The following is a 14,403-nucleotide window of genomic DNA, read 5'->3' on the forward strand; positions in this document are numbered from 1 at the left end:
GGGGTGATATTACTATATACCCTACCCGGTGGGGTGATATTACTATATACCCTACCCGGTGGGGTGATATTACTATATACCCTACCCAGTGGGGTGATATTACTATATACCCTACCCAGTGGGGTGATATTACTATATACCCTACCCGGTGGGGTGATATTACTATATACCCTACCCGGTGGGGTGATATTACTATATACCCTACCCAGTGGGGTGATATTACTATATACCCTACCCGGTGGGGTGATATTACTATATACCCTACCCGGTGGGGTGATATTACTATATACCCTACCCAGTGGGGTGATATTACTATATACCCTACCCAGTGGGGTGATATTACTATATACCCTACCCAGTGGGGTGATATTACCCTATATATTACCCTACCCGGTGGGGTGATATTACTATATACCCTACCCGGTGGGGTGATATTACTATATACCCTACCCGGTGGGGTGATATTACTATACCCTACCCGGTGGGGTGATATTACCCCTACCCGGTGGGGTGATATTACTATATACCCTACCCGGTGATATTACTATATACCCTACCCAGTGGGGTGATATTACTATATACCCTACCCGGTGGGGTGATATTACCCTACCCGGGGTGGGGTGATATTACTATATACCCTACCCCTACCCAGTGGGGTGATATTACTATATACCCTACCCGGTGGGGTGATATTACTATATACCCTACCCAGGTGGGGTGATATTACTATATACCCTACCCAGTGGGGTGATATTACTATATACCCTACCCGGTGGGGTGATATTACTATATACCCTACCCAGTGGGGTGATATTACTATATACCCTACCCGGTGGGGTGATATTACTATATACCCTACCCGGTGGGGTGATATTACTATATACCCTACCCAGTGATATTACTATATACCCTACCCGGTGGGGTGATATTACTATATACCCTATACCCTACCCGGTGGGGTGATATTACTATATACCCAGTGGGGTGATATTACCCGATATTACTATATACCCTACCCAGTGGGGTGATATTACTATATACCCTACCCGGTGGGGTGATATTACTATTACCCGGTATATACCCTACCCGGTAGTGGGGTGATATTACCCTACCCGGTGGGGTGATATTACCCGGTATATACCCTACCCAGTGGGGTGATATTACTATATACCCTACCCAGTGGGGTGATATTACTATATACCCTACCCGGTGGGGTGATATTACTATATACCCTACCCGGTGGGGTGATATTACTATATACCCTGGGGTGACCCGGTGGGGTGATATTACTATATACCCTACCCGGTGGGGTGATATTACTATATACCCTACCCGGTGGGGTGATATTACTATATACCCTACCCAGTGGGGTGATATTACTATATACCCTACCCGGTGGGGTGATATTACCCTATATACCCTACCCGGTGGGGTGATATTACTATATACCCTACCCGGTGGGGTGATATTACTATATACCCTACCCGGTGGGTGGGGTGATATTACTATATACCCTACCCGGTGGGGATATTACTATATACCCTACCCAGTGGGGTGATGATATTACTATATACCCTACCCGGTGGGGTGATATTACTATATACCCTACCCCTACCCGTGGGGTGATATTACTATATACCCTACCCGGTGGGGTGATATTACTATATACCCTACCCGGTGGGGTGATATTACTATATACCCTACCCGGTGGGGTGATATTACTATATACCCTACCCAGTGGGGTGATATTACTATATACCCTACCCGGTGGGGTGATATTATATATACCCTATTATATATACCCTACCCGGTGGGGTGATATTACTATATACCCTACCCGGTGGGGTGACCCCTACCCAGTGGGGTGATATTACTATATACCCTACCCAGTGGGGTGATATTACTATATACCCTACCCGGTGGGGTGATATTACCCTATATATTACTATATACTACCCGGTGGGGTGATATTACTATATACCCTACCCGGGGGTGATATTACTATATACCCTACCCGGGGGTGATATTACTATATACCCTACCCGGTGGGGTGATATTACTATATACCCTACCCGGTGGGGTGATATTACTATATACCCTACCCGTGGGGTGATATTACTATATACCCTACCCAGTGGGGTGATATTACTATATACCCTACCCAGTATGACCCTACCCGGTGGGGTGATATTATTACCCTACCCGGTGGGGTGATATTACTATATACCCTACCCGGTGGGGTGATATTACTATATACCCTACCCGGTGGGGTGATATTACTATATACCCTACCCGGTGGGGTGATATTACTATATACCCTACCCGGTGGGGTGATATTACTATATACCCTACCCGGTGGGGTGATATTACTATATACCCTACCCAGTGGGGTGATATTACTATACCCTACCCTACCCAGTGGGGTGATATTACTATATACCCTACCCAGTGGGGTGATATTACTATACCCTACCCAGTGGGGTGATATTACTATATACCCTACCCGGTGGGGTGATATTACTATATACCCTACCCGGTGGGGTGATATTACTATATACCCTACCCGGTGGGGTGATATTACTATATACCCTACCCAGTGGGGTGATATTACTATACCATACCCGGTGGGGTGATATTACTATACCATACCCGGTGGGGTGATATTACTATATACCCTACCCAGTGGGGTGATATTACTATATACCCTACCCGGTGGGGTGATATTACTATATACCCTACCCGGTGGGGTGATATTACTATATACCCTACCCGGTGGGGTGATATTACTATATACCCTACCCGGTGGGGTGATATTACTATATACCCTACCCGGTGGGGTGATATTACTGTACCATACCCGGTGGGGTGATATTACTATACCATACCCGGTGGGGTGATATTACTATACCATACCCGGTGGGGTGATATTACTATACCATACCCGGTGGGGTGCTTACTATGCCATACCCGGTGGGGTGATATTACTATATACCCTACCCAGTGGGGTGATATTACTATATACCCTACCCGGTGGGGTGATATTACTATATACCCTACCCGGTGGGGTGATATTACTATATACCCTACCCGGTGGGGTGATATTACTATATACCCTACCCGGTGGGGTGATATTACTATATACCCTACCCGGTGGGGTGATATTACTATATACCCTACCCGGTGGGGTGATATTACTATATACCCTACCCGGTGGGGTGATATTACTATATACCCTACCCAGTGGGGTGATATTACTATATACCCTACCCGGTGGGGTGATATTACTATATACCCTACCCGGTGGGGTGATATTACTATATACCCTACCCGGTGGGGTGATATTACTATATACCCTACCCGGTGGGGTGATATTACTATACCCTACCCAGTGGGGTGATATTACTATATACCCTACCCGGTGGGGTGATATTACCCTACCCGGTGGGGTGATACCCTACCCGGTGGGGTGATATTACTATATACCTACCCGGTGGGGTGATATTACTATATACCCTACCCGGTGGGGTGATATTACTATATACCCTACCCGGTGGGGTGATATTACTATATACCCTACCCGGTGGGGTGATATTACTATATACCCTACCCGGTGGGGTGATATTACTATACCCTACCCGGTGGGGTGATATTATATACCCTACCCGGTGGGGTGATATTACCCTACCCGGTGGGGTGATATTACTATATACCCTACCCGGTGGGGTGATATTACTATATACCCTACCCGGTGGGGTGATATTACTATATACCCTACCCGTGGGGTGATATTACTATATACCCTACCCGGTGGGGTGATATTACCCTACCCGGTGGGGTGATATTACTATATACCCTATATACCCTACCCGGTGGGGTGGGGTGATATTACTATATACCCTACCCGGTGGGGTGATATTACTATATACCCGGTGGGGTGATATTACTATATACCCTACCCAGTGGGGTGATATTACTATATACCCTACCCAGTGGGGTGATATTACTATATACCCCGTGGGGTGATATTACTATATACCCACCCGTGGGGTGATATTACTATATACCCTACCCAGTGGGGTGATATTACTATATACCCTACCCGGTGGGGTGATATTACTATATACCCTACCCGGTGGGGTGATATTACTATATACCCTACCCAGTGGGGTGATATTACTATATACCCTACCCGGTGGGGTGATCCTATATACCTACCCGGTGGTGATATTACTCTATACCCTGTTGTGGTGATATTAACATGGTCTCCTACCCTGTGTGGTGCTCCCCTCCCAGTAACATGGTCTCCCAGTGGGGTGATATTATATGTATTTGTATACCCTCCTAACATGGTCTCCCTCTCTGTGTGTTGTGCTCCTCCCTAACATGGTCTCCTCTCTATACCCTACCCGGTGGGGTGTGCTCCTCCTAACATGGTCTCCTCTCTGTGTGTTGTGCTCCTCCTAACATGGTCTCCTCTCTGTTCAGTTGTTGTGTTGTGCTCCTCCTAACATGGTCTCCTCTCTGTACCCGTTGTGCTCCTCCTAACATGGTCTCCTCTCTGTGTGTTGTGCTCCTCCTAACATGGTCTCCTCTCTGTGTGTTGTGCTCCTCCTAACATGGTCTCCTCTCTGTGTGTTGTGCTCCTCCTAACATGGTCTCCTCTCTGTGTGTTGTGCTCCTCCTAACATGGTCTCCTCTCTGTTCAGTTGTCTCCTCTCTGTATGTTGTGTGTTGTTCAGTTGTTGTGTTGTGCTCCTCCTAACATGGTCTCCTCTCTGTGTGTTGTGCTCCTCCTAACATGGTCTCCTCTCTGTGTGTTGTGCTCCTCCTAACATGGTCTCCTCTCTGTGTGTTGTGCTCCTCCTAACATGGTCTCCTCTCTGTATGTTGTGCTCCTCCTAACATGGTCTCCTCTCTGTGTGTTGTGCTCCTCCTAACATGGTCTCCTCTCTGTGTGTTGTGCTCCTCCTAACATGGTCTCCTCTCTGTATGTTGTGCTCCTCCTAACATGGTCTCCTCTCTGTTCAGTTGTTGTGTTGTGCTCCTCCTAACATGGTCTCCTCTCTGTTCAGCTCTGTATGTTGTGCTCCGTGGGATACCACCTGTTCTGCTGTCACCGATCGGAGAAGACCAGTCGTCGCTGGATGGCTCTGGACTACGCTGGCATCTCCATAGGCATCCTGGGCTGCTACGTACCTGGGGTCTTCTACGCATTCTACTGCAATAACGTATGTAACAAACTTCTAACCTCGTAAAACGCTTTTCCTTGCTGTAACCTCACTTGACTTTCCTAGCTGTCGTTCAGTTCGCATGAAATCCCGACTTCCGGGACAGGTAAAGGGTTTTTGTGTACGAGGTGAGATGTAGTAGTGTTCGCGTGCTGTTAGTCGATGATGTGGATGGGTTTAGGTTTGATAGGAGTCGATGTAATCCATCCAGTGGGGATCGTTTACCTGGTCTGAACGGCACCCTCTGAAGGAGGCCTCAGTTAACACGTTACCCTGCTTCTGTTGAGGGCATCATCAGCTGTTATCACTCTTCTGTTGAGGGCATCATCATCTGATATCACTCTTCTGTTGAGGGCATCATCAGCTGATATCACTCTTCTGTTGAGGGGCATCATCAGCTGATATCACTCTTCTGTTGAGGGGCATCATCAGCTGATATCACTCTTCTGTTGAGGGCATCATCAGCTGTTATCACTCTTCTGTTGAGGGGCATCATCAGCTGATATCACTCTTCTGTTGAGGGGCATCATCAGCTGATATCACTCTTCTGTTGAGGGGCATCATCAGCTGATATCACTCTTCTGTTGAGGGGCATCATCAGCTGATATCACTCTTCTGTTGAGGGCATCATCAGCTGATATCACTCTTCTGTTGAGGGGCATCATCAGCTGATATCACTCTTCTGTTGAGGGCATCATCAGCTGATATCACTCTTCTGTTGAGGGGCATCATCAGCTGATATCACTCTTCTGTTGAGGGCATCATCAGCTGTTATCACTCTTCTGTTGAGGGGCATCATCAGCTGATATCACTCTTCTGTTGAGGGCATCATCAGCTGTTATCACTCTTCTGTTGAGGGGCATCATCAGCTGTTATCACTCTTCTGTTGAGGGGCAGCATCAGCTGATATCACTCTTCTGTTGAGGGCATCATCAGCTGATATCACTCTTCTGTTGAGGGGCAGCATCAGCTGTTATCACTCTTCTGTTGAGGGCATCATCAGCTGTTATCACTCTTCTGTTGAGGGGCATCATCAGCTGATATCACTCTTCTGTTGAGGGGCAGCATCAGCTGATATCACTCTTCTGTTGAGGGGCAGCATCAGCTGATATCACTCTTCTGTTGAGGGCATCATCTGATATCACTCTTCTGTTGAGGGGCATCAGCTGTTATCACTCTTCTGTTGAGGGCATCATCTGATGATATCACTCTTCTGTTGAGGGCATCATCTGATGATATCACTCTTCTGTTGAGGGGCATCATCTGATGATATCACTCTTCTGTTGAGGGGCATCATCTGATGATATCACTCTTCTGTTGAGGGCATCATCAGCTGTTATCACTCTTCTGTTGAGGGGCATCATCAGCTGTTATCACTCTTCTGTTGAGGGGCATCATCATCTGTTATCACTCTTCTGTTGAGGGGCATCATCAGCTGTTATCACTCTTCTGTTGAGGGGCATCATCTGATGATATCACTCTTCTGTTGAGGGCATCATCTGATGATATCACTCTTCTGTTGAGGGGCAGCGTCAGCTGTTATCACTCTTCTGTTGAGGGGCAGCGTCAGCTGTTATCACTCTTCTGTTGAGGGGCATCATCTGATATCACTCTTCTGTTGAGGGGCAGCGTCAGCTGATATCACTCTTCTGTTGAGGGGCAGCGTCAGCTGATATCACTCTTCTGTTGAGGGCATCGTCATCTGATATCACTCTTCTGTTGAGGGCATCGTCATCTGATATCACTCTTCTGTTGAGGCCATCGTCATCTGATATCACTCTTCTGTTGAGGGCCATCGTCATCTGATATCACTCTTCTGTTGAGGGCCATCGTCATCTGATATCACTCTTCTGTTGAGGGCCATCGTCATCTGATATCACTCTTCTGTTGAGGGCCATCGTCATCTGATATCACTCTTCTGTTGAGGGCCATCGTCATCTGATATCACTCTTCTGTTGAGGGCCATCGTCATCTGATATCACTCTTCTGTTGAGGGCCATCGTCATCTGATATCACTCTTCTGTTGATGGGCATCGTCATCTGATATCACTCTTCTGTTGATGGGCATCGTCATCTGATATCACTCTTCTGTTGATGGGCATCGTCATCTGATATCACTCTTCTGTTGATGGGCATCGTCATCTGATATCACTCTTCTGTTGAGGGGCATCGTCAGCTGTTATCACTCTTCTGTTGAGGGGCATCGTCAGCTGTTATCACTCTTCTGTTGAGGGGCAGCGTCAGCTGTTATCACTCTTCTGTTGAGGGGCATCATCTGATATCACTCTTCTGTTGAGGGGCATCATCAGCTGATATCACTCTTCTGTTGAGGGGCATCATCAGCTGATATCACTCTTCTGTTGAGGGGCAGCGTCAGCTGATATCACTCTTCTGTTGAGGGGCATCGTCAGCTGATATCACTCTTCTGTTGAGGGGCAGCGTCAGCTGATATCACTCTTCTGTTGAGGGGCAGCGTCAGCTGATATCACTCTTCTGTTGAGGGGCAGCGTCAGCTGATATCACTCTTCTGTTGAGGGGCAGCGTCAGCTGATATCACTCTTCTGTTGAGGGGCAGCGTCAGCTGATATCACTCTTCTGTTGAGGGCATCGTCATCTGATATCACTCTTCTGTTGAGGCCATCGTCATCTGATATCACTCTTCTGTTGAGGGGCATCAGCTGATATCACTCTTCTGTTGAGGGCATCAGCTGATATCACTCTTCTGTTGAGGGGCATCAGCTGATATCACTCTTCTGTTGAGGGGCATCATCAGCTGATATCACTCTTCTGTTGAGGGGCATCAGCTGATATCGCTTCTGTTGAGGGGCATCAGCTGATATCGCTGTTGAGGGGGGCATCAGCTGATATCACTCTTCTGTTGAGGGGAATCATCAGCTGATATCACTCTTCTGTTGAGGGCATCAGCTGATATCACTCTTCTGTTGAGGGGCAGCATCAGCTGATATCACTCTTCTGTTGAGGGGCTCAGCTGATATCACTCTTCTGTTGAGGGGCAGCATCAGCTGATATCACTCTTCTGTTGAGGGGCAGCATCAGCTGATATCACTCTTCTGTTGAGGGGCAGCATCAGCTGATATCACTCTTCTGTTGAGGGGCATCACTTGCACGGGAGAAATGGGGCAAGAGCTGCTGTTCTGAAAAAGGGCAGAATTTCACTAGGAATGAAGACACTTAAGGATTTCCTGGCACTGACCAGCTGGTCTAGTAGACTTCGATTTTCTAGTCTGTATATAGCTACTGACCCTGGAACGAGCCTGTATATAGCTACTGACCCTGGAACTGTCCCTGTATATAGCTACTGACCCTGGAACTGAGCCTGTATATAGCTACTGACCCTGGAACTGTCCCTGTATATAGCTACTGACCCTGGAACTGAGCCTGTATATAGCTACTGACCCTGGAACTGTCCCTGTATATAGCTACTGACCCTGGAACTGTCCCTGTATATAACTTGCTGTACTGAGGGGCCTGCGTTCTTATTTCTCTGTGTTATATTATTACTGCATTTGTTGGGAAAGAGCCTGGAAAGAAACTCTTTTTCACTGAAACAGTCTGAAAAGCTTCACTGACCTCTGGGCTATCGGGTTGGCTTCACTGACCTCGGGCTCTGATATCACTCTTCTGGGTTGGGCCATGACCTCTGGCTGCGGTTGGCTTCACTGACCTCTCTTCTGTTGGTTGGCTTCACTGACCTCGGGCTAGCGGGTTGGCTTCACTGACCTCGGGCTGTTGGTTGGCTTCACTGACCTCGGGCTAGGCGGGTTGGCTTCACTGACCTCGGGCTAGCGGGTTGGCTTCACTGACCTCGGGCTAGCGGGCTGGCTTCACTGACCTCGGGCTAGCGGGTTGGCTTCACTGACCTCGGGCTGCGGGCTGGCTTCACTGACCTCGGGCTAGCGGGCTGGCATCACTGACCTCGGGCTAGCACTCTTCTGTTGGCTTCACTGACCTCGGGCTAGCGACACTGACCTCGGGCTAGCGACACTGACCTCGGGCTAGCGGGCTGGCATCACTGACCTCGGGCTAGCGGGTTGGCTTCACTGACCTCGGGCTAGCGACACTGACCTCGAGGGGCTAGCGGGTTGGCTTCACTGACCTCGGGCTAGCGACACTGACCTCGGGCTGTTGAGACGGGCTAGCGACACTGACCTGTTGGGCTTGCTTCATTTTCCATCCCTGCATCTTTGTTCTGAACAGTTCTTTTTGACTCCTTAAGGACTCTAGTGTATTAGTGGATCCTACTTTCTCACCATTTCTACATGGTGACCCTTGAAAAGAGTTCATTGAATGTATCACTTCAAATTCATTGTTCCCATCAAAAATTATAAATGTTTAATTTCATTGCTGCTCTGTACTGAAAGAAAACCACTTAGACTTGGAAGTGTGGCCCAAGCATGTCCCATCTCCAGCCACCCCTCACTTGTTTCTGTCAGTGTTCTGGCAGCACAGCCAGTTAGGCCCCCCCCCCACGCATATTGGAAGTGCTGGGTTATTGTGCCCCCCCCCCCAGAACGCGGCCGAAATCTGCTCCAGTCAGAACCAGATGGCTGCGTTCATGGAGCGGTCCGTACCATATGACATTCACACATAGGGGAGACAACCATCTCCACTCCTCCCCTGCCTACCATGACTGAGGCTTCGCCACTCTGGGTGAATACTCAGCCGAGTCCCCAAAGAAAAAGGTCTGGGTTTTACATTTTATTTTGTATTTTTAGTAATATAACTCAAATACAATAAAGTCACGCTTTGTGGAATGGGTTTATGAGGAATGGAAAATACTGGAAGTGTATATCCCAGTAGTCCTGTGTGTTGGTATTTTCTGTGTGAAAATGAAATCGCTGTGAATTCCACTCAAATTGGCAAGCTGAAGGTATCTGAATAAATGCCCTGGAAAAGTGCAAAAAAATGATTTTTTTTTTTAAACACTTGAAGAATATATAGGTCTACTTAATTAACAGGTGCAACACATTTCATATCCTCGGACATTTGTGTGAGACATTGGGTGTATAAATATTTTCTACATTTTATTTAACTAGGCCAAGTCAGTTAAGATCTTACCCCTTGTCTCAGCTCGCTGGTCACCATAGCAACACCCACCTGTAGCACGCGCTCCAGCAGGTATATCTCTCTCTGGTCACCCCCAAAACCAATTCTTCCTTTGGCCGCCTCTCCTTCCAGTTCTCTGCTGCCAATGACTGGAACGAACTACAAAAATCTCTGAAACTGGAAACGCTTATCTCCCTCACTAGCTTTAAGCACCAACTGTCAGAGCAGCTCACAGATTACTGCACCTGTACATAGCCCATCTATAATTTAGCCCAAACAATTACCTCTTCCCCGACTGTATTTATTTATTTATTTATTTATTTAGTTCCTTTGCACCCCATTATTTCTATCTCTACTTTGCACATTTTTCCTCTGCAAATCTACCATTCCAGTGTTTTACTTGCTATATTGTATTTACTTTGCCACCATGGCCTTTTTTGCCTTTACCTCCCTTCTCACCTCATTTGCTCACATCGTATATAGTTGTTTATACTGTATTATTGAATGTATGTTTGTTTTACTCTGTGTCGTTGTATGTGTCGAACTGCTTTGCTTTATCTTGGCCAGGTCACAGTTGCAAATGAGAACTTGTTCTCAACTTGCCTACCTGGTTAAATAAAGGTGGAAAAAAAAGAACAAATTCTTATTTACAATGACGGCCAAACCCCGGACGATCCTGGGTTATTTGTGCGCCACCCAATCACGGCCGGTTGTGATACAGCCTGGATTCGAACCAGAGTCTGTAGTGACGCCTCTAGCACTGAGACCACTGTGCCAATCAGGAGCCCCCCCTGAGCAAATTAATCAATTTCTATTGTAAAAAATAATATCTGTTCTATTCCTTCTCATTTCAGTACTGGCGTCAGGTGTACCTGGTGACGGTGCTAGCTATGATCCTGGCGGTGTTCTTTGCCCAGATCCACCCCCACTACCTCAGCAAGCAGTGGCAGAGACTCCGCTCCGCTCTCTTCTGCAGCGTGGCCGGATACGGCCTCATCCCCACCGTACACTGGGTCTGGCTCAATGGGGGCTTCTCTTCAGACCTCGTACAGGTCAGATAACTAACTAGTAACTGTCTCCAAAGGATTCTAAAACTTTAAGGGCTGGTTTCCCGGACACGGGATTAAAGCCTCTCGTTCTGGACACTGTCATCTGCTCAGTGGAGGATCTGTGTTTTAGCCCAGGATAAGGCCTAAACTGTGTCTAGGAAACTAACCCTACAGGTCCTTATTTTAACGTCACTCCTTGAATTGTCCCCTCGCGGCCTGCAACCCAATTTCAACTATATATGATCTAATATTCTTCTTTTCTCCAGTCTTTTATTCCTCGTGTTCTGGGGATGTACGCGATCGCTGCCGTAGCCTTCGTCTTCTACGTCTCGAAGGTCCCCGAGCGCTACTTCCCAGGTACGCCGCTCACGACTTTTCACTTATTTCGCACTTTACTTGCATCCTCTCTTGCCTCTCCCTGCATCCTCTCTCCCTGCATCCTCTCTCGCCTCTCCCTGCATCCTCTCTCCCTGCATCCTCTCTCGCCTCTCCCTGCATCCTCTCCCGCCTCTCCCTGCATCCTCTCCCGCCTCTCCCTGCATCCTCTCCCGCCTCTCCCTGCATCCTCTCTCGCCTCTCCCTGCATCCTCTCTCGCCTCTCCCTGCATCCTCTCCCGCCTCTCCCTGCATCCTCTCTCGCCTCTCCCTGCATCCTCTCCCGCCTCTCCCTGCATCCTCTCCCGCCTCTCCTGCATCCTCTCCCTGCATCCTCTCGCGCCTCTCCTGCATCCTCTCCCGCCTCTCCCTGCATCCTCTCTCGCCTCTCCCTGCATCCTCTCTCGCCTCTCCCTGCATCCTCTCGCCTCCTGCATCCTCTCTCGCCTCTCCCTGCATCCTCTCCCCCGCCTCCCTGCATCCTCTCCCTGCATCCTCTCTCGCCTCTCCCTGCATCCTCTCTCGCCTCTCCCTGCATCCTCTCTCGCCTCTCCTGCATCCTCTCCTCTCCCTGATCCTCTCCCTCCCTGCATCCTCTCTTATTCTCCCTGCATCCTCTCTCGCCCTCCCTGCATCCTCTCTCGCCTCTCCCTGCATCCTCTCTGCCTCCCCTGCATCCTCTCTCGCCTCTCCCTGCATCCTCTCTCGCCTCTCCCTGCATCCTCTCTCGCCTCTCCCTGCATCCTCTCTCCCTCTCCCTGCATCCTCTCCCTGCATCCTCTCCCTGCATCCTCTCCTGCATCCTCTCCCTGCAGCCTCTCCCTGCATTCTCTCCCTGCATCCTCTCCTGCATCCTCTCTCGCCTCTCCCTGCATCCTCTCTCGCCTCCCTGCATCCTCTCTCGCCTCTCCTGCATCCTCTCCCTGCATCCTCTCCCTGCATCCTCTCCCTGCATCCTCTCCCTGCATCCTCTCCCAACTGCATCCTCTCCCTGCATCCTCTCCCTGCATCCTCTCTCGCCTCTCCCTGCATCCTCTCTCGCCTCTCCCTGCATCCTCTCTCGCCTCTCCCTGCATCCTCATCTCGCCTCTCCCTGCATCTTCTCCCTGCATTCTCTCCCTGCATTCTCTCCTGCATTCTCTCCTGCATTCTCTCCCTGCATCCTCTCCCTGCATCCTTTACTCGCCTCTCCCTGCATCCTCTCTCGCCTCTCCCCTTTTTCTCGGAAAAAGATTTGGAGAAGGTGTGAGTGGACTTTAGTCCGTCTCCTTTAGAATGGTTGAGAATTAAATGTGAGGAGATGGGATGCAAGGAATCACAGATTATTTTTTATAGCCTAGAAGACATTTAATTTCCCTTGTTGTTGTGGTGATGAACCTGGTTAGGAAACCATGCATTCTTTTTAATGTTGTTTGTAAACCCATCAGAACCATGCCTTTGCGTCTTCCCTCAGGTCAGCTGAACTACCTGGGCTCCAGCCACCAGGTGTGGCATGTTCTGGTCATCGTGATGTTCTACTGGTGGCACCAGGCTGCCCTCTTCATCTTAACCCACCGCCACAGCCACCCCTGCCCAGACTACACGGTGCACACCTAGGACTGCCCAGAGTAAACTGCCCCCAGCGTGACTAGGACTGCCCAGAGTAAACTACCCCCAGCGTGACTAGGACTGCCCATAGTAAACTGCCCCCAGCGTGACTAGGGCTACCCGGGCTACCCCAGCATGACTAGGGCTACCCCCAGCGTGACTAGGACTGCCCATAGTAAACTGTCCGCCCAGCGTGACTAGGACTGCCCATAGTACACTGCCCCCAGCGTGACTAGGACTGCCCAGAGTAAACTACCCCAGCGTGACTAGGGCTACCCCCAGCGTGACTAGGACTGCCCATAGTAAACTACGCCCAGCGTGACTAGGACTGCCCATAGTACACTGCCCCCGTAGCGTGACTAGGACTGCCCAGAGTAAACTACCCCCAGCGTGACTAGGACTGCCCCTACGCGTGACTAGGACTGCCCATAGTAAACTGCCCCCAGCGTGACTAGGACTGCCCATAGTAAACTGCCCCCCGTGACTAGGACTGCCCATAGTAAACTCCCGCCTCAGCGTGACTAGGACTGCCCATAGTAAACTGCCCCCAGCGTGACTAGGACTGCCCATAGTAAACTACCCCCAGCGTGACTAGGACTGCCCATAGTAAACTACGCCCAGCGTGACTAGGACTGCCCATAGTAAACTGCCCCCAGCGTGACCAGGACTGCCCAGAGTAAACTACCCCAGCGTGACTAGGGCTGCCCCCAGCGTAACTAGGACTGCCCCAGCGTAACTAGGGCTGCCCCCAGCGTAACTAGGGCTGCCCCCAGCGTAACTAGGGCTGCCCCCAGCAACTAGGGCTGCCCCCAGCGTAACTAGGACTGCCCCCAGCGTAACTAGGGACTGCCCCCAGCGTAACTAGGACTGCCCCCAGCGTAAACTGCCCCAGCGTGACTAGGACTGCCCCCAGCGTGACTAGGGCTACCCCCAGCGTAACTAGGGCTACCCCCAGCGTGACTAGGACTGCCCAGAGTAAACTACCCCCAGCGTGACTGGGCTACCCCAGCGTGACTAGGGCTACCCCCAGCGTGACTAGGGCTACCCCAGCGTGACTAGGACTGCCCCCAGCGTGACTAGGACTGCCCCCAGCGTGA

General features: G+C 49.7%; 1 protein-coding gene across 2 annotated transcripts in view; it reads left to right on the forward strand.

Moving 5' to 3' along the window:
• Positions 1 to 13,685, forward strand: part of LOC118380686 (progestin and adipoQ receptor family member 3-like) — a 22,287-nt gene extending 8,602 nt beyond the window's left edge. For both annotated transcript variants that reach the window (XM_052479685.1, XM_052479687.1), the window contains exons 4-7: positions 5,073 to 5,228; positions 11,150 to 11,347; positions 11,611 to 11,701; positions 13,173 to 13,685. In XM_052479685.1, the coding sequence (XP_052335645.1) occupies positions 5,073 to 5,228; positions 11,150 to 11,347; positions 11,611 to 11,701; positions 13,173 to 13,315 (588 nt within the window). In that variant the 3' untranslated portion in view covers positions 13,316 to 13,685. The remainder of the gene's footprint in view (positions 1 to 5,072; positions 5,229 to 11,149; positions 11,348 to 11,610; positions 11,702 to 13,172) is intronic.
• The last annotated feature ends 718 nt before the right edge of the window (positions 13,686 to 14,403 follow it).

This window comes from Oncorhynchus keta, chromosome 25 (assembly GCF_023373465.1).
Source record: "Oncorhynchus keta strain PuntledgeMale-10-30-2019 chromosome 25, Oket_V2, whole genome shotgun sequence".
Lineage (NCBI taxonomy): Eukaryota > Metazoa > Chordata > Actinopteri > Salmoniformes > Salmonidae > Oncorhynchus > Oncorhynchus keta.